Here is a 26,266-nt window from a genome sequence, read left to right on the forward strand (position 1 = left end):
AGCAATGGTCTCAAGTTACAGGGGGAGAGGTCTAGGTTGGACATTAGGAAAAACTTTTCACAAGGAGGCTGGTGAAGCACTGGAATGGGTTACCTAGGGAGGTGGTGGAATCTCCATCTTTAGAGGTTTTTAAGCTGCAGCTTGACAAAGCCCTGGCTGGGATGATTTAGTTGAGGTTGGTCCTGCTGTGAGCAAGGTCTTGTACTAGGTGACTTCCTGAGGTCCCTTCCAACCCTAATCTATGATTCACTTTGGGACCTGAATTTTCAGGTTGGGTCTTTGTTCCAACACAAAATATATATATATATATATATATTTTTTTTTTTAAAGGAAAGATAAAAGCAAACTCCCTTCAGCTGATTTTCATTTAGAAAAAAAAAAGTGAAAACAATAGGGAAATATTATTTAAAAAAGTCCTTTGGGGAAGGCGCTAACTTGAAAAGCTGGACATTGACTGTTGTTTTTCAAGTTGAGAAATGCAAACTGAAATATTCAAACATACAGAGAAAATAAATTAGATTTAAAAAGCTTCTTCAGGTGTTAATTTACCATAGTAAAATTATTTCTGAAGATATGCTTTGAGATAATGTCCATTCAATAACCATACAGAGCTCAGGATGTATGGGGTTTCTTTATAAACTGCAATTAGTGAGTTACAAATTGTACATTTTACCAGAAAATATTTATCGTTATTTTGTAATGCCTATTCTATCCACTTAGGATACAGGACAAATCTAGGACTCATCCTGCAAAAAGAAATGCGAACATGGCCTTCTGGACACATGTGGAGTCCTCTAGAATTCAACCAGAGTCAGGGTGGGCAGAAGTTTTTACACTAGCACAACTATTTGCAAGATTAGGGCTATAACAAACAAAATAGGATTCATCATCCAGTTTCTTGCTTTTGGGTTTAAGGCTAGTTCTGGTTGCCCTTTAGGGCCCAATCCTATATACATCTTATATTTAAAGCTATTCACATGCAGACATTATTTGCAGGATTTTGCCCTTAGTTAAGACCAGACAAGACAAGTGAGTTTAAACGGTTGCTTACAACAAAAAGTCACTGCATCTTCTATCTATGGGTTCTCTATAACACCGATCACCCTAGAATCTAAGCACTGTCTCTCTAAAAAGAAACAGTAAAGAAGGGGATAGAAAATAATATTGAAAGCATTAAATCACTGGGATGGGCTCATCTGAAATAGTGTATTCTGTTCTGGTCACCCTTCTCAAAATGAATTCGAGAAGGGCAACAAACACGATTAGAGGCCTGAAAAGATTTGCACATGAAGACAAAAGAGATTAGCACTGTTTAGAAAGGAGATATGATAGAGGTATCTGAAGTAATGACCAGTAAAGAGAAGGTAAACTGGATGCTCCTAGTTATCATTTTGCAGAATACAAGAATATGGGGACAGTCTGGTCCTTCTATTGGAACCTATTGTAGTATCTGGGCAGAGCAGATTGTTCTCTGCTAGTTTCTCAGTCAGTTTGCCAACACCTGCAGTTTACACACTCTGCGGTAGTTCACAGGGTTGCTTGCGTTAAATAATGGTTTCTTAAGTGTTTGTTGGACTATTGCAGGGGTGGGCAAACTTACTGATCCCCCCCAGACCTCCCTTCCCCCTGAGCACAATCCTCTAGCCCCACTACCTTGTTGCAGGCTAGAAGCTCTGAACTCCCCACCCCAGTCTGTCAGGCAGAGAATGGGGGGAGGGATGGGGAGAAACAGAAGGCATAGGGGCAAGAGCCGCACTTTAACTGGAAAAGAGCCACCTGTGGCTCACAAGCCCCAGTTTGGCCACCCTTGGACTATTGTATGATATAGGGTGGACAGATTTCGCTCTTAAAAGCGATCTCCTTAATTGATAACATGTTTATTTTTGCACACTGCGTAATTAGCCTGTGGAACTCATTGTCAGAATAGAAGCGCTCTGTAGGCGCCACAAGGATTAGATGTTTGTAGGGACAGTAAGGACATCCACGGTTATGTTAGATAGGAATAGCAAAAGTAATACAATAAATAAGGGTAACCCTCCTGGTTCAGAGTATAAGCCACCCACTAACTGATGGGGCTAGAAAGAAGCTTCCCCAGTGGACAGGTTGTTTCAGAGTTGTTCTTCACAGGATTCTTTTGAAGCAGTTGGTTCTGGCCACCCCTAAGAGGCAGGATACGATACTAGATGATCTCAGGTTTGATCCCATGTGGCATTTCCTAATCACTTCACTAACTTCAGAAATATAGTTTTCCATCCATGTGCCATAGCAACAACAGTTTGGGACAGGAATGAGGAAAAAATAACTTAGTTAAAGCTACAGGGGGAATCTGACAAAGGACGTTCACTGTTGATAACTGCAAACCTCAGACAGGGTGGGGCAGGGAAGCCAGGAGTCTATATCTCAGAGCAGGTCAAACAAACAAGCTAGGAGCCTTGGAGGCTTTACAGGTCAGGATGAGGCAACCACCCCAAGTGTTGTGTGGGAAGGTGGGAGGGGGATGCAGGCCCGCCTGACTCCATGCGTCCCAGCCCAGATTACTGACTCAGCTAAGGGCAGGTTCCACAGCCCTTTGAGGTCATTGATGGGCAGCAGGTCCAGCAATGCCTTAAAGTCATCAGCAGACGGCAGCTGCTCTAGGTCACAGGCAGTGGGGGGTGGCTCCAGGTCCCAGGCCACCAGCAGCTCCTCCTGGTCACAGGTGGATGGTGGCTGCTCTAGGTCCCAGGCCACTGGCAGCTTTTCCCAGTTGCAGGTGGCCAGTGGTGGCTCTGGGTCCCAGGCAGCTCTGGCAGCCCTTCAGCAGAGTTGTAGGGGGCTGATGGCTCTAGATGCCCCTGTGGGCCACAGGTAGGCAGCCCTCCCATCATGCAGCAATCAGGCTGGGTCCTCAGAGCAGGTAGAGCAGCATCCTTTCTCTCCAGCAGCCTGCACCAGACTGAGGGAGAGGCCTCCCCTTTTATACTTCCTGCTCCGCCCCTCTGGTTCCACCCAGGGACGGTCTGTCCCTCCCAGTCAGTCTCAGAGAGAGGCCACACCCCCTCGCTACACCCTGCTTTCTGACTCGGGGAGGGGCGGGGGGTGGGGTTTGAGGCTGCACAGCTCCCTGCATTCCTCTGTGCCCAACGGCCAGTTCCTGAGCATTGCTTTCCTCCAAGGGCTCTGAGCAGGGCTTGCCAGCCGTGACTTACTACTCTGCTCTTCCTAAGCAAACACATTTACCCTGAAAGTAAAAGCGCTACAGAGAAAACAGATCAAACCAACACACATTCCTACATGCCCGCTAACAGCTAACCAGAGGTCACCATCAGTCTTATGGGGCCCTCGTAGGCCAAAATCTTTCCAACCCTTCTGCCGGGGTTGGGGGCTCTTATGGAATGAAGGTCTTGTCCAATTGCTGGAGCAGAAAAAAGGCCTCCAGTCATCTTAAATGCTGCCTTTTTATATCAAAATCCCTTTCTTTGTCTGTTGGTCTCTGGAAAACCCAGTTTGAGCCAGTCTATGCAAGCCGCCCAGTTTGAGACACTCCACTCAAGCCAGTCCTACATGATTCACCTTCATCACCTCCCCTGTGTTTGGTAGCTGGAGGAGCTGTGAGAACCCTCCCCCTGGTGTTGCAGACAATCCCTGGTCCACAGTGATACATCAACTTAATACAAGATGATCTGCAAAGCTACGGCCTGGGGCTACAATATCTGTCACAAGACTGATCAAAGGCCTGGGAAACGTCTGATAATGAAGAGTGATTGAAAAGATTTGGATTGTTATCTTAGAAAGGAGACAAATAAGTGGAGACATGATAAAAGTATATAAAATAATGACTGGGCTAGAGAAGGTAGAATGGAACCTTCTGTTCTTTGTCTCGTAGTACAAACACAATGGGACATTCCATTTAATTAAAAAGGAAAATTTTTAAAAACAGACAAACAGAAATATTTTTTCAGACAATATTAATTAACCTGTGGAACTCATTGCCATAAGATTATCATTGAGGCTAAGAAATTAGCAAGATTCAAAGAGGGATTAGATGTTTATACAGATAAGAATAACCAGTTGCAATAGATAACGCTACCAACGTTTGGAAGACATACTAAAGCTCATGCTTCAGATCTTAAACCAGTCTCTAACTAGCAGGGATTAGGAAGAGACCTAATGTGGGGGGCAGATCACACATCTCTCTAATGCAAGGTTTCTTCTATTTTCCTCTGAAGCATGTAGTGCTGGCCAATTCCGGAGGATACTAAACTAGATTGAACTGAACCAGCATGGCAATTACTACATTTCTAATTTTAACTAGACCAAATGTAATTAACAAGGTTGGAATTTGGCCAGAAAACCAGGGCTTACATCTCTACTCTTCAAGAAGTAACAGGCTCTTTGAGGACTATAAATGGTTGTTAGCTTTGTTTTTTGTTTTATCTGTAATGAGACACTTTCACCAACACAGCATGGCCCAACATCAAGCTAGGGCATTTGTTGGACTACTGAATCACCAGTAACTCTCCCTGGAGCAGCCTGGGTTTTCTTTGAGGCTGGGGCTCCTACCCGAGTACTTAGGAGTTTAGTAAACTATCCAAGTTTAGGAGATCTAACAAGATTACAGGCTGAAGCGGCTCATGGCTGAAGCTCTTACAATATAGAACTTTACTGTATAATTCAATCATTAAAGTTCTTCCAGTTACACTCTACTGGTTCAACTTTCAGCCTACCTCAGCAGGTAAGTATCTCATCTTTAGGACAAAAAGCTGAAGATTCAAGTCCCAACTCAGGGCTTTGGTGCAGTGCTAACACTTTAGTGCAGCATTTGGGGGGAGAATGTTGTACAAAGGTGCCATCCATTAGATGAGACAGAGGTTTTCCAGATTTTTAGTTCTGTGGACTACTGAACAGGAAATAGATATTCTCTTCTGCCCTTTTATTACCCAAATCATCCTCTTCTTGGTTCTCAAAACGTTTCACTCTGTGGACTACTACAAAGGGCTCTGGAGACCAAGACTGTTGGCCACAGTTTGAGAACCACTGGGATGAAATATGAAGACAAGATCCTGCCTACGTGTGTCTGGTGGGAAGAGACAAGGGCATTGATTGGAGAGAGTTAGAGTGACATAGAGAACTGGGACGTTACTTTGCTGTTTCTGGGGCCGCTTATTTATTTAGGAGGCTCCTGAATTCCTTGCTGCTGCAAAGCTCTCTCATAGACACATCCATGAGTAATGCTTTCTACCATCTCCATTTGACTAGGAGACTCCATTCCATCCTAGTGGATGATGACCTACCCTCAGTTTTACATACTTTTATCACCTCCTGTCTGGACTACAGCAGTGCAGTATATCTGGGCATGGAGCCATCATAGCTTCAGAGAGTTTTAGGCCAGACAGACCATGAGATCATTTAATCTGTCATCTTGTATATTACAGGCCATGACATTTCACCCAGTTACCCTTGTGTTCAGCCCAATAACTTGTGTTTGTCTAAAGTAAATTTTCCAAAATTTGAAGTCATCAACATATGGAAAGTCCACCACTTCCCTTGGCAGTTTGTTCCAGGGCTTAATCACCCACACGGTGACAAATGTGTGCATAATGCATCATTTGAATTTGTCTGGCTTCAGCTTTCAGCCATTGGCTCTTATTCTGCCTTTTTTCCGATAGATTAAAGAGACCTTCAGTGCCTGGTATTGTCTCCTGTGAGGGTCCTTAGACACTGTGATCGAGGAACCTCTCAATCTATTTTTTTATAAGAGAATTTTCTTTTGATAAGACAGACCGAGCTCTTTGAGTCTTTAACTGTCAGGCATTTTCTCCGGCCCTTGAATAATTTTTGTGACTCTTTTCTGCACCCTCTCTCATTTTTCAACATCCTTTGAAAAATGTTGACACTAGAACTGGACCCAGGTGCACCGGACCCTGTGTAGAAGTGGAACTGTGGCCCCACCCCTGCTCCTCCTCTTCCCCCTGGGGCTCTGCCCCCTGGCCAAGCCAGAAGCTGGAGCCAGGCAGGGACAAGAGCTGCCCAGGGAGCCCAGGCTGCTGTGAAGAGCCATGGACCCTCCACCTGCCATGCCCAGCATGCCAGGGTGCCTGAGAGCAGCCCCTGGCCTATGTCTTGCCTCGCACGGTGCACCCCCCCAGGGTAGATGGAAGGTCCAGGGCTCCTCACAGCAGCCTGGGCTCCCTGAGTGGCTCTTATCTTGCCACAGCCCAGCTCCGGCTTCTTGCCTAGCCAGGGAGCAGGGCCGGAGGAGTTCATCACCACCTCGAAGTGCAGCCTCTCCCATGTCTGCCTGAGGCTGCTACACCCATGTTAAAAGGTGGGCGGACACAGTATTGGTCTCAATAAAGCTGTATACAAAGATAAAATCACTTCCCTACTCCTAATCAATAGTCCCCTGTTTATACGTCCAAGGATTGCATTAGCCCTTTTTGCCATAGTATCACACTGGGAGCTCATCATGAGTTATTTTGTCCACTATGACTCTTAGGGTGTGTCTGTAGTGCAACTAAAAACCCACAGTTTGGCCATGCCAGTTGACTTGGATTAAGGGACTCTTTAATTGCGGTGTGGATATCCCAGCTAAGGCTGCATTTGAGCTGGGACCCTCCCATTTTGTGGGGTCCAAGAGCCTGGGATCCAGCTTGAACCCAAATGTTTCTATTGCAATTAAACAACCCGTTAGCCCAAGCCCCTTAACCCAAGTCAGCTAGCATGGGCCAGCTGTGGGTTTTTAACTGAGGTGTAGATGTATCCCTAGATCCTTTTCAAAGTCACTATGTTCTGTAGGAATAGCCTAAATTCCTTGTTCCCAGATGTATAACATGGCATTTGGCTGTACTAAAACACATTTGAATGGGCCCAGGTTACCAAGTGATCTAGATTGCTCTGTATGACTGCCGTGTCCCCATTATTATTTACCAACAGGCTTTGTGTCACCTGCATATTTGATCAGCAGTGATTTTATATTTACTTCCAGCTCACTGATGAAAATGGTGACAAGGTTTAGGTACAATAGCAGTTCCTGCAGAACCCCACTAGAATCATCCACATTCAGTGACAATTCCCCATTGACAATTCCTTCTTTAGATCTGTCAGTTAGCCACTTCTTAATTCAGTTACAAATGTTTATGTTGTATCGTGATAATTTTTTAATCAGAATTTTGTGTGGTACTAAATCGAATGCCTTGCAAAAGTCTGCTACAGATATGCCGTTACCTTTATCAACCAAAATTGTAATCTCATCAAAGGATTAACTCAGGTTTGTTTGCCAAAACCTATTTTCCATAAAACCACATTGACTGTCATTCATTATATTCCTAGCCTTTAATTTTTTATCAGTTAAATCCTGTATCAGTTTTTCCATTATTTTGCCAGGGATTGCTCTCAGATGAAGAGACCGATAGTTACCCAGGGCATCCTGCGTGCCCTTTTTGTATATTAGCACAACATTAGCACTCTTCAGTCTTCTAGAATTTCCCTATTCATCCTTAGGAAATGCCAGCTGTAACTGAAAGCTGCAGCAGTCTCCTCAGCAACACAGGCTACTGCAAACACATCAAACCCGTCCTCTGTTCTCTAGGCTGGCTTCTTGTACAATATTGAGTCAAGTGCTGGTCTCAGTCCTTATCTTTAAGGCACTAAAGGCTCTAGGCTCAGGATAGACGAAAGATTGCCTGAAGTTCCAGAATAACAACTCCACTCCTTAGGCACAAGGGAACTTTCTACCATGAGGCAAAACTAGTATGTGCAGGAGACTGAGCTTTCTTGGTGAAGAGCGGGTCTGTTGGAATGAACTCCCAAAGGACGTAAGAACTAGGACATATCTCACCATCTTCCAGGTCAAGTGCCAGGCACATTTTGTCAACCTGCCTTCTCTAACATGAACATGGAGCAGTGTGCACATTTGAATAAAACAAACCAACCTGTACAAAACAAACCACTTCACTGCACATACAATTCTCCCCTTGGGGAGAGGAAAAGAGCAAGAATGAACCACACATAACAGATGTTAGTAATGTCACTTAATGCTTAAAGTCACTTCTGAAAGATGCTCAGATACTACGATAATGAGTGTGGTATGAGAACCTATACAGAATAGAATAGAAGAGCCAACAAGTGGCAAATGAAGCATGCAGGGAAGAGAGACCAGAAATGAGTAGGCAGAAGGAGTACCAACCTCCAAGGTTAAAAAAAGACAGAGTTACTAGGTGGGCTTTAAACTAGGAGGAAAGAGTAAACTGCCACTACCCTATGGCAGAAAAGGTAGTAGGAATTTAATTTCCATTTAGTGGCCTAGAGAAGACCCTGGAGACTGGGGAAGGCAGTGTGTGCTTTACTGAAAATGAAGTACACAAAGTAAATGAGAGTCTCAGAATTCCCAGCAATTTCCAGAAGTCTGAAAAAAGGCGTAAAAGGAGACAGCCAGTGTGAGAATATGGTGAACCAAAGAGCAGAAATGTAAGAAAAACTTAGGAATCATCCCAAGGGACAAGGGAATCATATCCCAGTTAGTAAGCAGCACTTCAGATCATCACAGCTGGTTTTGGACACCAACAGATCTCATCTTCAGAGAAAGGGGTTAGAACATACCTGAGCAAGACAGCTTGGTGTAGGACTTATGAAAAGATAATGAAGGCTGCAACATGGTACACATTAAATGGATTAAAAACTGGCTACCTGATAGGTCTCAAAATGTAATTGTCAATGGGGAATCGTTATCAAGTGGATGTATTTCTAGTGAGGTTCCACAGGGATTGGTTTTTGTCCTATATTATTCAGCATTTTTATCAATGATCTGAAAGAAATCATAAAACCATAATGATAAAGTTTGCAGATGACAAAAAATGGGGGGAGTGGTAAATAATGAAGAGGACAGGTCACTGATTCAAAATGATCTGGATTGCTTGGTAAACTGGGTGCAAGCAAACAATGTGCATTTTAATACAGGATGGTCTACAGTGACTCTGAGAAAGATTTGGGAGTCATGGTGGATAATCAGCTGAACATGAGCTCCGCATGTGACACTGTGGCCAAAAGAGCAAATGTGATCCTGGGGATGTATAAAGAGGGGAATCTTGAGGAGGAGCAAAGAGCTTATTTTATCTCTATATTTGGCACCAGTGCGACGCTGCTGGAGTACTGTGTCTCGTTCTGAAACCCACTATTCAAGGATGTTGATCAGTTGGAGATGGTTCAGAGAAGAGCCATGAGAAGGAGTAAAGGATTAGAAAACCTGCCTTATAGTGATAAACTACTCAAGGAGATCAATCTATTTACCTTAACAAAGAGCAGATTAAGGGGTGACTTGATTACAATCTATATTGTAAGTATCTACCCGGGGAACAAATATTGAATAATGGGCTCTTCAGTCTAGCAGAAAAAGGTCTAACATGATCCAATGGCTGGAAGTTGAAGCTAGACAAATTCAGACTGGAAATAAGCCATACATTTTCACAGTGAGAGTAATTAACTATTGGAATAATTTACCAAGGGTCATAGTGGATTCTCAGTAACTGACATTTTTTAAATTAAGATTGGATTTTTTCTGAAACATCTACTATAGGAATTATTTGGGGCAGTTCTCTAGCCTGTGCTATACAGGAGGTCATTCTGGCCTTGGAATCATTGGGTCTATGAATCTGAAGAGCTGCAGAATTCTTTTTTACCTGTTGTGGGTCTTGCCACACACGCCAGGAGGAAGGAGGGAATGCCAGGGGAAAGAAACAGCTTTGCTGCTGGAGTAGCAGCTGTAACAATAATCCTGTCAAAACTCCAAACATGCTAAAAACCCCTAAGAGTCTGGGGAGCATTATTTATTATTATTATTATTCCAGTGCATGACGGTGTGCTAGGTGCTTTGCAGAAACAAACAGGACATTAACCCTGACCAAAAAGGTGGGACCTGTCCATGCCTAGGGTAGCCCACCTGAAAATGCCAAAGTCAGGACAGGCTGCAAAAGGAGAGCAGATTCTCCCAGCACTGGTGGGTAACACTGAAGTTAAATTCCTTGATCCCAGTCACAAACAGTGCTCCTGATTTCCCACACTGGTTATCAAAAAGCCCCAAAAAGAAATACACAGCCCCCTTTATTGCATTTCAGTCTCTGGCTCCCAATCAGCAATTGGGTCCAATAAAGAGACAAGTTATTTAAACTCTATTCCCTTTATTAAAATGTTCTCTTGATCCCCAAAGGGTCAGCCACATTGCCAGATCAAAATAAGTTTGGATCTTACCCAAAATACCACACTGCCCCTAGTCCTTTAGTAACTAAAACTAAAATATTATTATAAAAGGACAGAAACAAACAAGATGAGAGATGTTAAATGGTCAAAGCAATCAGATACGTACAAATGACTTTAAAGTCCATATATATCAGATTCTCAGCAGAATTGTGGAGTTTGCAGGGTTGTACAGTCCCTCTGGTGTACATCCAGGATCTGGATGGGTCCTTTGTTTCACAGCTTCAGTTGTTGATCCAGAGGTAGGTAGGAAGCAGGAATGAAGACAAGAAGGAGATGGTGCAGCTGCCTTTTCTAGTTTCTGCCGTGAAGCTTGTACTTCTTTTGTCCCAAACACAGCCCCACAGAACATGACATGGCAAAGCCTCAAAGTCCCCTGTCTATAGGCATGTTCTTACATGTGCTGGTGACTCATAAGGGGAGCCCCTGGGTTCTTTCACTGGATTCATTGTACATTTGAATTCCCTTGATGGGCCATTAAGCAGCCTTAGTGCTGCTGCCCTCCTGTCTGGGGGTGTCACCCAGAAACACCGCACAAGTTTGAAATACAAGTATACCATATGTATTTAGACTTATAGTACCAAACTGATACATACATATAAACATGCTTATCAGTCTTAGTGAATCATGACTTTTCCATTGATACCTTGCAGGGCATATCCTAAAGGATATTTATTGCAGTTCTGTAATATTGGTATCGGTAATGTTGTAAATGATCACCCCTAATCCAGACAGTGTCACAAAAGGATTTACAACCTACAGCTAGATGTAGGGCAGCAGTAGGGAGGGGTTGGGTGAGGGAGGATGAGAATTCTAGGCACTTGGGGTTCATTTGAGACATGTGCCCATCTTGATGGCTCTATATAGATGTTTTTAATAGAAATATTGTGATTATTGACTCACATCTGGTTGTCATCACAGGAGTGAGACTTGAGGAAGGCTTTGAATGGCAAATAGGCAGTGGCTTGGCAGAACAAAACTGAGAATTGACTTTAAGGAGAGCTGTGAGCACCCAGCTTTGCTGAAGATCAAATTACTTTCACTGAGGTGCCTAACTCTGGGCACTCATTTGAACACTTTGGTTTAACTAAAGCACCTTTACAGGCCAAAGCTGAGAGGCTGTCAGTGCAAATAATCAATGACAAATAAACAGTTTAGTCTAGAGAATGAAAGACGTGGGATCTAGAAATATGGGAGGGTCGAGGACCTATGAACATGAGAGAGGTTGGCTCAAGGTAGAGGTGGGCATTTTCAGTGCTGCACGACATCATCAGCCCTGTAAAGAAAACAGGCCCTGGTTTGTCAGGTAAGACTGCGATGCTGAATGTGTAACTTAGTGCCAGGGAGGTCCAATGTGGTAGTTTTTGTCCAGTTTTTAGTTTCACTGAATATATTTTATCTTTGGCCCATTCATGGTCCTCCATTATCCTTGTCACCACCTCCATGCCTTGGACATTCCCCTTCAAACATCTGTGTGCCAAGGTGGCTGATAATGGGTTTGAGGGCTATTGTGTGAGGGTGGGTACATAGTGTGGGGGAAGATGGGGAGTTCGGAAGCATGAAGATTAGGCGGATGAAGAGTGAGGGGAGTGGACGGATGTGAAGAACAGAGTCTGGAGGGTGGGGAATGGAAGTAATGAGGGAGGGGATGAGGTGATGATGGAGCAGTCAAGTTTAGTGAGATGTGGGCCGCGCGTGGGCTAGGGCTGGTGAGAAGGATGGTGGATGGGAGGATGGGAGGTTCGGGTATTAGGGGATGCTAGCAGGGAAAGGAAGGCGAGGGTAGGAGTGAGTGGGCAGGAGAGTGGGGGTGGAGATGGGGGATGGCTGAGAAGAGGGGTATGCAGTGAGGGAGCGAGGGGGATGTGAGGGAGGTGGGAGAGAGGGATGAGGGAGGCGGGGGGGATTTCGAGGGGTGGGTGGGTGGCTGAGGCGGAGGCAGTGCCTGAGGGGGTAAATGGCTGGCGGGGGTGGCTGGGGGGTAGGGTGGGCTGAGGGGATCTCCAGGGGTGGCTGAGGCAGAGGCGGAGGCAGTGGTGAGGGGGTAAATGGCTGGCAGGGTGGCGGGGGTGGCTGAGGGGATCTCCAGGGGCGGCTGAGGTGGAGGTGGAGGCGGAGGCAGTGGTGCGGCGGTACATGGCTGAGGGTGTGGTGTGGGGCAGGGGTGGGCGGCTGAGGCAGAGGCAGAGGCGAGGCGGTACATGGCTGGCGGGTGGCGGGGGTCCCGTGGCGGGGATGAGGCTACAGAGCGGCGGGCTGTGGAGGGTGCCTGGCTCGGGGGGGGGGGATGTGAAGGGTCGGGGTACCCGAGAGGGGCACCGGAAGGTGGGGTGGGGTGGGGTGTGTGGGGGCTGAGGGGGCGGGGCGGGATGCAGACCTGAAGGGATGCACGGGGGACACGAAGGGGGGGCAGGGATGGGGGCGCGGCCCGGCAGCCGGGGGGAGGGGATGCCGCTGACTCTCTTGGCCCCGCGCGCCCCGGCAGCTCCGCCGTGCACGAGCGGCGCGCTCTCGCGCGGCCGCCATCTTCCCTCGGTCTGTCTGTCCAGCCGGTGGTCCCTTTGTCTGTCCGCAGCCCCGCCCGCCCGACCTAACGGCGGAGCCCAGCGCGGAGCCGGTAAGGGGGGGCCGGGGCCGGACTCGCCCGCCCGCCCCTCGGTCCGTCTGTCCGGCGGGGGGCCGCTCTGTCCGTCTGTCCTGGGAGGAGGGGCCGGGCCGGTTCCGTCGGGGGGGGGGGCGCACGGTGATCTGAGAGGGGCCAAGAGTGGGGCCGCCTGTGTCGGGGGGGCGGTTCCTGTGAGGGGGGCGGGACACAGTGATGGGCCGGTTCCCGGTGTTGTCGGGGGGCGCGGGGCCGGTTCCTGTCGGGGGGCGCGGGGCGCGGGGCCGGTTGGTGTCTGAGTCGCACGGCATTGGGCCCATTGGTGTGTGGGCGGGCGGGGGCGGTGTCGCAGGGCGATGGGCGCTTTCCCCCTGTCTTGCTCAGGAGCTGGGTTGCTGATTGTCCTGCTGGTGACCGGGTCAGGCATGCCAGGCCTCAGGGCAAGTCCAGCTGTAGCTGGTGGGACGCTTCCAGCACTGGCAGTGAGGGTGGCTGTCACACTTCAGAATGAGCTCTGCATGCACAGGGCTGACCCCTAACTCTTGGGGTTAGCTTGGAGGGCAGGGGCAAAGCCCAGCCACCTGGCTGTTTTGGCCTGGGACTTAGAGGGCTCCAGTGGGTTTGTGTGACAACTCTTCTTCTCCTTAGGTGAGCCCTCTGCCGAGGGAAGGACCCCTGTCTGCTCCTGGGCCAGGGAAACATGTCCCGTCGGAAACAGACCACTCCTAATAAAGTTCACTGTGAGTATAACTCCCCGCTGCCATGGGAGTCTTGCCCAGTTGGATTTCCCTGGAGTCAGCAGGGGAGGTGGGGCTGGTTGTGGGGGCGGGGGCACGGGGAGGGTGATGTGGAGTGAATGGTCAGAGGGGAGGGTGGCTGTGCTTGAGCGAGTGAGGAGTGAGGGCGCTGGCCATGCTCTGGCATGGGATGGCAGCACACACTGGGTGGATATGTTTGTGCAGGAGATGCCAGCCACACTTGGTCCTCTCATTGTCACGGAAGAAAGTTCGTGTCCTAGGGAATGTGCTGTTTGGTTTTTGGCTGTGTCAGTGTTTTGGGCAGTGTGCTCTGAGCATGTGGCTGGGTGCAAGGACCTCCCGAGTCTGATCCTGGCTCTGCCACAGACTCAATGGGTGACCTTGGCCAGGTCACTTAGGGAGGTCTACACTACAGACCTATATCGGTATAACTACGTGAAAAATCCACCCCCCTGAGCGCCACAGTTACACCGACCTTACCCCCATGTAGACAGTGCTATGTCAGCGGGAGAACTTCGGCCAACATAGCTACTGCCTCTCGGGAAGTAACTAGGCATAGGAGCGTCTTCACTAAAGCGCTACAGCGGCCCAGCTGCAGTGCTGGATGTGAAGACAAGGCCTTAGTCTCACTGTGCCTCAGTTTCACTCCATGCAGTGATGATAATGTGATGGGTTGGGTTGTTTAACTGGCTAATGACCAGATAAATACTACATAGATTATGCTCCCTGTTAGCTGAGAGGTCAGCCCTGTGTTTCTCTACCAGTGTGAAGCGCCCAGCATTTGCTTACCGTTGAAGGAGTTGCAGTCACCGTGTGCATCAGCCCTTGCTGGAGGCAGACACAAAGTGAGACATTAGTGGAGATAGGAGACGTATCTACAAACTTTTGGTGGCAAAAGGGGCACAGCACAGCTCCAGCTTTTTGTTTATGCATGGCTGCATCAGAATGGGTGGGCCCTGGAGATGTGCCGTCCCACAGCCAGTCCTGTAGAAGGAGAGCTGGGAACGCCGGCACCCCGGGACCTAGACTGAGGCCATCTCCTACAAGAAATGTGAAGGCAGGTGTCCTGGGATGAGAGGCTGGAGTTGCTACTCAGATGTAGGAGTGCAGGACTGAGAGCAAAATGCTGCACCTATCATAGTCCTACCAACGCCCCCTTGGCTGATGCTACCATCTTGCATGCTTTATCTGTGTCTCTCTGCTGTCCTTATGTATTGCTGAGGCCATAGAAATCTGCACATGCTGCTGTCTGCACAGCCGGTGGGTGTGTTTGGGGAGACTGTGACAGGGACCTTGAGATTGGGATTTGGAAACACCAAGAGCCCATGGGAGGGGAGAAGGCCTCCCTGGTGGCGTTGTGGGGGGTGCTAGTGGTGACTTTTGGCAGCTGCACTGTGATTTGTGCTCTCTGCTTCCTGTTCTGTGTTTGGTTTGAGACTGGGCACAGCTTAGCTGTGACTTGCCGCCTTGTACATTAACTCTTGGGCTTTGTTTTCACAAGAGAAATTTGGGGCGCTAACCACTGTGTGGTTTCTCCTAGCACGCCTGTAACATACCTCGCGTTCACGTACACAAGATGTTCCAACAGTGCACAGGCACTACAGCTATCATTTGGGTAGATTTGCTTTGATCACATGTAAAGGGAGATCAGTGGATGAGATCAGTGACGTAACCGCTGTAACGGTACAAATAGCCTTCCCGCTACTGTCCCGCAGTGCTTAGTTGGCCTGTCTGATATGGTTTTCTGCACTGCACTGCACTGCACAGGGGTGAAGCTATTCAGAAGCTAGTAATTTGTACATATAGTGTCGCACCCACTGGAGTTCAGTTGTACACTATTTTCACAGTGAACCACATCTTTTCTTTCTGCAACGTCTGATTCTATCACCAGCATGGCTCAGAGGAGACCGTCCTATGAACATGCTGCCAGCTGGTGTGAAGCTAACATACCGGCTCTGGTATCCATCTAGGGAGAGGAGGTCTGGTACCCATTGAACGTCTGCACACACAACACATTCATGTATGACCAGGTGTCTGAGCAGCTGTTTGACGTAGGCATCCCCAGGCACGGCAAGTGGTGCCACAAGAAGAAGAAGGGAGTGAAAGGCCTGTACAATAAGGGCCAAGACAATAACAGTCTCTCCAGCTCAGAATGGAAAACGTCCCCCTTTTATCATGAGCTGCACCAGAGCTTTGGGACTCACCTACCCACCCAGCCTGCAGAGCATCTGGGGAGCCTGGCAGTGCCATGCAGAGCACTGTGAAGGATGAGGAGAGAGTGGCAGAGCATCAGCTCCAAGAACTGGGTGCAGCAGCAGTATGAGGAGTCGGAATGGGAGACAACAGGCATATTATTGGGCTCTCTCCATGGGGACTGAGATGGTTGGGGAGGAGGAGGAATTGGGACAGCAGGTATGCAGCTTTTTATTGCAATATCTACTACTGGGTCTGATTTTGCAGGTTGGGGGCTAGAGACGAGTTTTCTGTAATCTTAGGAATGGCGCCATTAATGATTGTAAATGGGCAGATACAACCTCACAAGAGGGCGGAAGTGTTCACCTCTTCCCCCACTCCACTAGTCCCTATTTTCTCTTCACTCAGCCTCACTGGGACATGTGGCAGCTGCAAGTCCCTCCCTTGCCTGCCCAGTTCAGTCCCCCATTATTCCCCCAGCTTGGCACCCCTCTCATTAACCCCCTCTTTCAGCTGCATGGTCTGCTCATCCCAGTCAGCATAGAAGTACTCAGTTGCGAGGCCACATTCAAATGGTGGAATAGCAGGGAGAAAAAATTCAGAAGAACACAGAAAGCACAATAAAAATGAGAATGTTGTGGCAAGAAGTCATATATCAAATACTAGGGTCAGTGCATTTACATTGAATTGTACTGCTGCCCCTTCTGCATGACTCTGGCAACAGATTAATAAATGTTTCTTATACCATTCTGTTTTGCCACTTAATGCATGAAAAATAATCCCACCTTGGAAGCGATGCAAAAATAATACAGACCATGACCTGAGGGTACAGTAGTTACCCTGGCTGTTCCCTGCTGTTTAGGATACGCAGTACAGTTCTTCTAATCCAGTGACGATATCATAGTAGTTCAATTTAGCCTTTATTTTCTCCCAATCGTCAGGGTTTATATGTGAAAACCTTTCCCAGCAAGTCGTCCGACCTTGCAGGCAAGCTTTGTGGTAGGCATAGCTGCCTCCACAAGTTCACCCTCCCTCCGTTCACAGACTAGTCCACCATTCTCATCCGTGCCAACAACTCCACTACAGAGTTCAGTCTTTTCCTCCTGCTCTCATACCTTGCTTTACTTTTCGTGCCTGGGAGGGACCCTTTGCAAAATGACATCTCTGAAGTTCTGCAATAAGTAACCTTCGTTAGTTGGATTACAGTGACCACCTCCTGGCCCCATTCCCTTCGTCTCTTATCACATTAATCCTCCAGCCCAATCCATCTTATTCTTATAAGTGTTTTGTGAATTCTGCTATATCTTTAACCTCTCTGGTTCAAGGAGAAAGTGCCTTGCAAGAAGGCATTCAAAACGGAACATAAATGGTTCCTAGTATCAAGGAATTTGATACTAAGAGGGCTAGATGGGCTATTGCTGTGGTTACTGACTTTCAGTTCTTTTTTCATTTCAGTGCCCACTCCAGTAATGTGAACATGCCAGAACAGGGATGGGCAGGGGGTTTAGCTCCACAGTGAGCAAGTTTCAGGTCCTGGAAAAGGAAGCGTGGAGAAGACCTGCGGGAACAGGGACCCTGTTACCTCCTTGAACTTGTACAAGTATTTAAAGAGGCTCATCTCAGAACTCTTGCAGACTGAGCAGGACAGAGGAATTACATAAGGCCAGAACGAGAGAGAGATGTGACTGGAGGATGCAGATTTCCAGAGGAGCAGCACTCAGGAAAAACTGACTGCCATGTTGACAGAATCTGGTCTTAGCAGTCATGCCTTTCTCTCCTGCCCAACACTGCAGAGCTGCCCCCTACTATCCCAGCCATTTGCAGACATCCTACTCCTTTACGAGATTGTGGAGAGGAGCACTGGCACCCAAAGAGAGGCATTGTCAGGAACCTCCGTGTGCTCTCTCTAGCCCTGTAGTGTAACTGTGGGAACTTGTTCTGGTATTGCCATTGACCTGCAGCCTTGTTTGTATTTAATAAAGAAAGTTCTGGAAAAGAGTCTGTCCTTTCACTAGCACGCATACCGTCCTTTATCCCACCACTCCACTCCTCATGCTCCTTTGCCAAAGGGAGTGCAAACACACCAACACAGGAGCTATGTGAATGCACACAAACAAGGTGAGGAAAATCCCACCACCACCACATCACAGAAAGTAACTTGATTGCTGCATCTAGTCCATCAGTACCCCAACAATGCATTTCTCCCTCAGTCCCCTCAGAGGTTAGGTCAGTGTATTAGGGAAGGAGAAATTTGGCACTAGCAGAGCTGAAAGAGGGTAATAAAAAAGCAGTGAACACTGAATTCGGTCTCAGTTCCACACAGGCACTTAGGATGCGTGTGCTCCTGGGATGTGGGCAGAAAGCTGAGTGCATGCCGCCTCAGCATAGCAGCCTGCCTGGCCAGCTGTGAGTGGCGCAGCTTCCTTCCTCCACTGCTCTGGGAAGTAACCACCTTGGCTTCACATTTCATCTGCAAATAGGCAGCTGTTATCACGACATCACTCATGGCGACTGAGAGCAATATGATGCGTAGGAAGAGTCACCCTTTATACACTCATGCAAAGTCCTGTGCTTTTGAGAATCCTGATGTCACGCAGCTTGCCTGGTCACACTACGTACATGTTCAGGAACCCACAGCAAGCCCTGTATCCCCATGGACTAGGCTGGTGTGAGGGGAGGACCTAGCATTGACATGTCCCACCAATGGCTCCAGTGATGTTTGGGAATCCTAATTTGACTCCTTTAGTGATCTCTGGTACATTCTCCACCTTGCTTTCATACCCTTGCTGCACACTGTAGACTCATGGATCCAGAATGATTCCCTTCTGATTAGTAATAATCCAGGAGAACAAGTTACCACAGGGGGATGGGGATCTTATGCTCATAATCTGTTGGAACCAGCTCCCCACAAGTGCTGAAATTCTGCATTCTTTGCTGCTTGCCTCAGGTCTCATACCTTGGTCCTGCCAGTCTGAGGTTGTGATCTAGACCCAGAAGGCCAGAAGCAGCACTCCACCCCCATGGAAATCATTCTCCAGCACTACTTGGAATCATCCAGTGGGTTAGGATGTTTGTGACTGGGAACTTCTGCTTTCAGTTAAGACCCCACCAGAATATCCTCCACTACCTTGCCTCACACACCTAATGATTGCTTTCCAAACGCTCCAGCAGAACCCTTTCTTGCTGAGTGGGCAGCCTCAGCTTCATTTCTGACAAAAGAATTAGGAAATTATGCTGACAGCCAGAGACTTGGGAATTTACTGGGGATTATGGGAATTTGACTTCCTTTCCCACAATTCCCCTGGAATTTCTGACAGCTTTTTGAACTCTCACAAATCACTGCTTCATCAAACATGCCAGGAACTGTGGGATAGGCACTGAGAAGGCAGGGCAAGTGGGGCAAAACTGTGCGTGAAACAGCACGGCCAATATGAACATACTGTGTCATTGTTACCTATGCTGGTGGCTCTCCCAGTGGGCAGTTGCTGATACCTCAGTTCTCTAACTAGTCATAGCTTCAGATTTATAGTCAAGTTTTGCACTTAAATCAGGGATTTAATTTCTTTCTTATAGCTATTGAATCTTCTCCAAGAGTACAGCATTTATTCTGAGTAGTTACTGAACTGCCTGAGAACTTACAAATAAAGCCAACAATTAGTTTGAATTAAAATGTATTTAAAAATTTGTCCCTTGCAAAATTTAAGGCCTTGTGTCAGGCTTTTGTTCATCCCAAACAATCTCATTTCAAAATCTGCACAAAATTGGCAGAGAGGCGGAGCGTGATCTGGTGCGATGGGTAGTTTTTGAAAATATACGTTTTTAAGGATGACTGTACTCTGTCCAAAGAAGCTGATGAAGCAAAGAATTGCCTTATGTCAGCCTGGCTGCCATTTCCTGTTCTGAATAGGACTAAGGCCACAACATGCCCTCAGTTACGATACACTTGTCAAAATGGCCAGTATCTCCCATTGTTCTCAGGGATATGGGGCCATAGGCTGACCTTAGCAACGTTATTGGCTAAGCATGTGGCACTCATGTCTCTTGAAGTACTAAACTAGCTTTTGACAGCGGCAGCCTCATCTACAGGTGCAGAGAGAATATTTTCATCATTTCAGTTCAATGACTAGTTACTTCGAAGATGAGGGACAGGTGGGGAGTTGAAATAGCAGGAAAGCTTGTTTTCCTCGTCCACTTGATGAACAAAAATGAGGTGTGAGCGGGCGAGAGCTACTGGTTCTAAAATCTTGAAGGACATTGGCCCTGATCCTCAAGGGTATCTAGGCACCTAACTCCCATTAGTGTCCTGGCAGTTAGGTGCCATGGGTAGGAGGCACAAAGTGACAGAGACGTTGCAACACTCAGTGTCATGATGCCTAAGTTTTAGGTGCCTAGAAAATGGCAGGAACAATGCTGCGATCGCTGCCTAGGCTCCTGTGCAGTGAGTGGGGAGAGAGGGGCGCCTAAGAGTGGGATTCACAAAGCCAGTGCACTCTGCGGGGATCCGCCTGAGCTAGCCAAAGACAGATGCTGATGATAGGTGTATGCTGAGCCCCCCATCCCTCTCTTGGAGAAAGGTGGCCAAGTCCCAGCTGCAGGGAGCTAGCTTGCTCCGCTAGTGATCCATGAATGGAAAGCTGCATTAGGGGTTTCTTGCAGGAATGAGGTAGACACCAGTCGCACCCCCCACAAAATGGAGGAAGGTGGAGGAGAAATAATGAGTGATCCGAGCGGGGGGATGGCAGCCAGGGACTACTAGCGCTCAGGCAGATGCTTCAGTCAGTGGGCTACAGCATCATTCCCATTCTCTCTCTGACCAACCACTGTTATCCACACTGGAGCCTGAGTGAGCCGCACATCAGGATGTCCCATAGCTCAGCGGCTAGAGCGCACTCCTGAGAAGTGACAGAGCACTGTGCACAGTGCCCTGGGGCCTGGGTCTGAGACTGGCGTCTAGACACCCAGAGGGAGGCAGCAGTGCCCGTGCCCAGAGGCAGAAACTTGGCACCAAGTGATGGGAGTTTTGTGGATTGCACTGGAGCCAACGCTGGGACTTAGGCACCTCCCCAGAGGTTTACGCATTAAGGGCCTTTGTGGCTCTGGGCCTTGGTGACCAGACATACTCGGGTCAGTACACGAGCTACAGCTAATACGGCCTTGGTGACCAGACATACTTGGGTCAGTACACGAGCTACAGCTAATATGGCCTTGGTGACCAGACATACTCGGGTCAGTACACGAGCTACAGCTAATACGGCCTTGGTGACCAGACATACTCGGGTCAGTACACGAGCTACAGCTAATACGGCCTTGGTGACCAGACATACTCGGGTCAGTACACGAGCTACAGCTAATACGGCCTTGGTGACCAGACATACTCGGGTCAACACACAGCTACAGCTAATACGGCCTTGCATCAAGTCATGTGAGATGCAAACGTGTTGATAAACGTCTTTTTCCCAGTGCCTCCAGCACATTTCAGCTAGTTTTATTTAGTTAAGAAAACCAGTGTTCTTAGCTTCTCAGGCCAGCAGGGCCCACATGATCAAGCAGTCTCACCTCCAGCATAACACAAGCCATCGCACTGCCCCAAAAGAATTCCTCCTTGAACGAGGGTGACTTGTAAAGACGGCACAATGCTGAGTTTGCACATCTTTAACTGAAGCCCAATGTCCATCAAATGCAGCTTGACACAAATCAAAGGAAAAAAATTTACTCAGCTAAGAAATGCATTACTCACCATTTTCTAGCAAAATACAAAAACTGTCAGACTCTGAATAAGCTGTATAATTGCATAAATGTGTCTAAATACAGTGCATACTCCTGCTTAGCAAAAATGTACCAAATATAGTGGAAAGTCTATACTTAGTTGGAAGTCAACATGTTTTAATGATTACCACTCAATAAGAATCAACCTTTTTAAAAAAAAAACTAAGTACAAATACAAAGCAAAGTTAAAAATAATTTATTTAAGTCAATCCCGTCGGCTGGACCTCTGGTGAAATAGTGGTCCATAGATCCCATCTGGCTGTGGCGGGGCACATCTGGGGTTAGAAGACGGTTTCTACCAGCTGAGCAACGTACTGGGTAGGGGATATATAGGGATGTAGGGAGAGGATGAGCAGATCGCAGTGCTTTTTTGGTGGGGAGGGGTGGCTGGGAGTGAGTTGTTTGTCACTAACAGCTTCTAACAATTAGACCCATGTAGAGCAGGCACAAGGGGTCGATCCTGGGGATGGTTTTGTTCAACATCTTCATTAATGATCTGGAGGATGGGGTGGATTGCACCCTCAGCAAGTTTGTAGATGACACTAAGCTGAGGGGAGTGGCAGATACGCTGGAGGGCAGGGATAGGATACAGAGTGACCTAGACAAATTAGAGGATTGGGCCAAAAGAATCTGATGAGGACAAGTGCAGAGTCCTGCACTTAGGATGAAAGAATCCCATGCACTGCTACAGACTGGGGACCGACGGGCTAGGCAGCAGTTCTGCATAGAAGGATCTGGGGGTTACAGTGGACAAGAAGCTGGATATGAGTCAGCAGTGTGCCCTAGAAGGCTAATAGCATATTGGGCTGCATTAGTAGGAACATTGCCAGCAGATGGAGGGAAGTGATTATTCCCCTCTATTCAACACTGGTGAGGCCACATTTGGAGTATTGTGTCCAGTTTTGGGCCCCCCACCACAGGAAGGATGTGGACAAATTGGAGAGAGTCCAGCAGAGGGCAACAAAAATGATGAGGGGGCTGGAGCACAAGACTTATGAGGAGAGGTTGAGGGAACTGGGTTTGTTTAGTCTGCAGAAGAGAAGAACGAGGGGGGATTTGATAGCAGCCTTTAACTACCTGAAAGGGGGTTCCAGGGAGGATGGAGCTAGGCTGTTCTCAGTGGTGGCAGACAACAGAACAAGGAGCAACGGTCTCAAATTGCAGTGGGGGAGGTCTAGGTTGGATATTAGTAAAAACTTTTTCCCTAGGAGGGTGGTGAAGCACTGGAATGGGTTACCTAGGGAGTGGTGGAATCTCCATCCTTGGAGGTTTTTAAGGCCTGACAGAAGTTTGACAAAGCCCTGGCTGGGATGATTTAGTTGGGGTTGGCCCTGTTTTCATCAGGGGGTTGGACTAGACACCTCCTGAGGTCCCATCCAACCCTAATTGTCTATGATTCTAGAAAGGTGTTGGGCCCCGGGGCAGGACAGTGCAGAGATTTCAGAAGATTCTTGCTTGAGCCTAATGAGAGGGGTCTCGGGAGTGTCTGAGAGCAGCTGGGTGCCTGAATGTAGCTCCTGGAAGAACATGCTGACGCGTGCTATGGAAATGCAGCAGCCTGACCGTTCTGTCTTTGTGGCTGCCAGGGGAGCAAGTCTTCGCAGGGCTGGAGGAACAAGCCCGCCAGGCCATGATGAAAAACGACTTTCCTGGAGCCTTTGGGGACCAGCGGCCAACAATTCACCAGCTGCAGGATCAGGACTCCAGCAGCAGTGAGTTCCGCACCTTCTGGTAATGACTTGGGAATGGACGAAAGAGAATCTAAGGGTGTGGCTGGTTGGAGGGTGCCGCGGGGGTGGTGTGTCCACAGTCCTATATCTAGGCGCTGTTTTAGGGGTTAGCCTTAAGCTGCGGCATGGGGCCTCGAGCGATTGGTTTGTGTGTTCCAGGTGACAGTGAGGGTGAGGAGGAGGAGACCACACAGGACGAAGTCTCTTCTCACACTTCTGAGGAGGATGGAACAACGGTGAAAGTGAAAAAGGAATTAGAAAATGCAGAGCAGCCTGTAGCTGGAACCCAACGGACTGGCGAAAATGAGGCAAGCGATGAATTCCCTTGCAGTGCATTTTGGCCCCTCCCCAGGAGGGAGGCAATTGGGCAGCTAGTCAGGTTTGACTTGGTTTTCGGTATGGGGAGAGTGGTGCTGTGTATCCGGCCTTCTGCAAACAGCCTCTCCCAGGAGGATGAGTCAGGCAAGGCCGTGTAGGATACTGGTTCTGGGAAGCTCTCGGACCGCCAGGAGCAGCCGCTTTAGGGAAGAGAGTAGAAGGGCTGGCAGAGGGAAGCTGAGCTCTGTCTGCTCAACTCTGAACCTCTCCCAGGACATGGCACTGTACGGAGCCCTTAGCTGCTCCGTCCCAGCTCTCCTCCCTCCGATCCACTTCCTCCTGCCCTTCCACACGTCCAGTCCCCTACAGCGTGCCTGTAGCCATGTCAGGCCCAAAACATTGGAGAGACGAGGTGAGTGAGGTGCAAATAAACACCTTGTCACCCACTCCCACAGCATCCAAGTGTCTTCCACATCCAGCACGTCTGCCTGGCACCAGTCAGAAAAGACACCCTACCTCACTCCATGCTGACCTGGGTCCTTGGCAGTGGAGAACTAGTCCACAACCTCATCTATGCAACCATGAGGAAAAAGCCGAGCCCATGTGGAGCCCACAAGAAATCCCGTGGACTCCATGGTGCTTCTGACTCTTCTGCCTTGTGGGCTGTAGAAGCTCGGTGTGGGGTTGGCTTTTTCCTCCCGTTTGCACCAAGGAAGCTTGGAAGAGTTTCCCACTGCCAAGGCCCCAGGTCAGTATGCAGCAAGGTAGGGGATGTTGTCCGAGCTGTGCAGGCAGTGAGGTGGTGCGAGGCAGAAGGGTTTACATAGAGTCCTGCTGTAGCGTACAGTGGATGTGAGCGTGGGGTGGGCTGCATGAAGGAAATCTCTTTTCCTGACTCTTACTGAACTGGCGTCTCTTTGTTCTTAGGTGACTGAGAATTTGAATACAGAGCCTGTGTTGGGATTCTCGCAGTGCCCCCTCTGCCAGCTGGAGTGTGGGAGCAGAGAGCAGCTCGTTGCTCACGTGTACCAGGTATGGGATGTCTTTCTCAGGAGGTGTCTGTGATCCTCATCCTCTTACTTATGAGCTAATATAAAAAGGGCTCATCCCTCTCCAGGGATAAAAGAAAATGAAATGATAGAAGTTCATGCAGGAGCCCTCTGCAGCCCGCAAATTGAGACTCAGCACTATAGGAGGGGCAACAGGATTATCCTTATTCGGATCTTGTCTGTAGCAAAGACATGTTTCTAGCTGGAATGTTACTGAAGGCACCAGACGACAGACACCACAAAACAGAATGGGGGTGATAGAATCAGCAAGGCCTCTGTCAAAAGACGTGGAAGGTTTGCCACACCCCGTCGCACAGCTCACAAGGCTGCGCTCAGCTACTTTCAGCCCCATTCCTGGAATCTCCCGCTCTTTTCAGGCTAGGCCCAGAAACTGGTTTGCAGTGTTCAGTGGTGCAAGAAACATCCTCCTGGCCTAGCAAGTCTTGCCATGTTCCCACCGATCAAACCAGTGGCTCTTCCACAGAGAGCTGCAGCTCTGCACCAGGCCTGCCCTTGCTGGGGTCTCACAGCATTGCTCTCAGCACTTGCCCCACCCCAGGTTAGTGTTTGTAGAACTAGTAATGCAATATGTTTCCAGCCCAACCCGGCAGTCATCAAGGGCAGCCCCTTTGTATGCCTAAAAAAGCCGCCCCTTCTGTAGGCCTTTGATTTTCACCCCGACCCAGTTTCCAGTTGCCATTTACAGCGAGACTGGCTTTGCGTGCACACGTTTCCAGGCACCTTCCCTGAAGTTAGCTCCATCTCGCTTTATGCAGAGGAAGCGCTCCTTTAGCCGCAGTAGTGAAAACTGCAAATGGACTTGGTCCAGGACCTAACTGCCTCACCATGCGCCAACATCTTCCCCTCCAGTAACGACCTGCGCAGCACTGTATTTCATTCGCAAGGTGCTAGGGCTTCGCCGAGAACCTCCAGACAAAGGGTCTGGTGAGAGCCATAGAGGCAAGCCCAGTGCCAAACTAAGGGGAGGAGATGAAAGATTTCTGCTCATTTAATGTCAGAGCTGCTTTCTGGGCACTTTGGTCACTGAAAGCCTAGGAATTGTTTTGCAGCACACCACAGCTGTGGTCAGCGCCAAAAGCTACATGTGTCCGGTGTGTGGCAGAGCCCTCAGCTCCCCCGGGTCCCTGGGGCGACACCTCCTGATCCACTCAGAGGACCAACTATCAAACTGTGCAGTGTGTGGGGCACGTTTCACCAGCCATGCCACATTCAACAGGTGAGACTTTCACCCAGCTTTCAGCTGGGGCTGCATGCAGACATGCCCGGTCCCGAGGGCAAAGATTAGTAGGGCTGCTGCTGGTGAAGTTGCAGGACTGATCACCTCAGCCCTTGGAGACAGAAGTAAAACGTTAACTCCTGCAACCCTGCATTTATGGGAGAGCTGGAAATAGTCCACAAGGGAGCCTACTTCCAGCTACCCCGCCCACAAGTAGATCCAGTTTCTCTGCTAAGGGTAGAACTCCCTGACCAGTGCTGTCTATGACTGGCTTCCAGGGAGCTGTAGGAAGCCCTAGAGCAAGCCCCACAGAGTCTGTTGGGATTTCCAGCTGTGTCCTTTGCTCAAGAAATTCCAGAGTCTGGTGGTGCACTCGAGCCCAG

General features: G+C 48.5%; 1 protein-coding gene across 4 annotated transcripts in view; it reads left to right on the plus strand.

The window, feature by feature from the left end:
• The window catches only part of ZNF821 (zinc finger protein 821), a 28,561-nt gene that overhangs the window by 946 nt on the left and 1,349 nt on the right, over positions 1 to 26,266 (plus strand). Inside the window, exons 1-6 of one of the 4 annotated variants that reach the window (XM_067543400.1) lie at positions 12,690 to 12,847; positions 13,481 to 13,572; positions 23,136 to 23,261; positions 23,439 to 23,587; positions 24,525 to 24,629; positions 25,717 to 25,883. In XM_067543400.1, the coding sequence (XP_067399501.1) occupies positions 13,533 to 13,572; positions 23,136 to 23,261; positions 23,439 to 23,587; positions 24,525 to 24,629; positions 25,717 to 25,883 (587 nt within the window). In that variant the 5' untranslated portion in view covers positions 12,690 to 12,847; positions 13,481 to 13,532. Of the gene's footprint in view, positions 1 to 12,689; positions 12,848 to 13,480; positions 13,573 to 15,560; positions 16,003 to 17,238; positions 17,780 to 23,135; positions 23,262 to 23,438; positions 23,588 to 24,524; positions 24,630 to 25,716; positions 25,884 to 26,266 lie in introns of those variants that run through there. The other 3 variants (XM_067543401.1, XR_010918843.1, XR_010918842.1) reach the window with 3 other exon arrangements.

The sequence above is a fragment of the Emydura macquarii genome, unplaced genomic scaffold (genome assembly GCF_026122565.2).
Source record: "Emydura macquarii macquarii isolate MOO-44397 ecotype Brisbane River unplaced genomic scaffold, CSIRO-AGI_Emac_v2 contig_839, whole genome shotgun sequence".
Lineage (NCBI taxonomy): Eukaryota > Metazoa > Chordata > Testudines > Chelidae > Emydura > Emydura macquarii.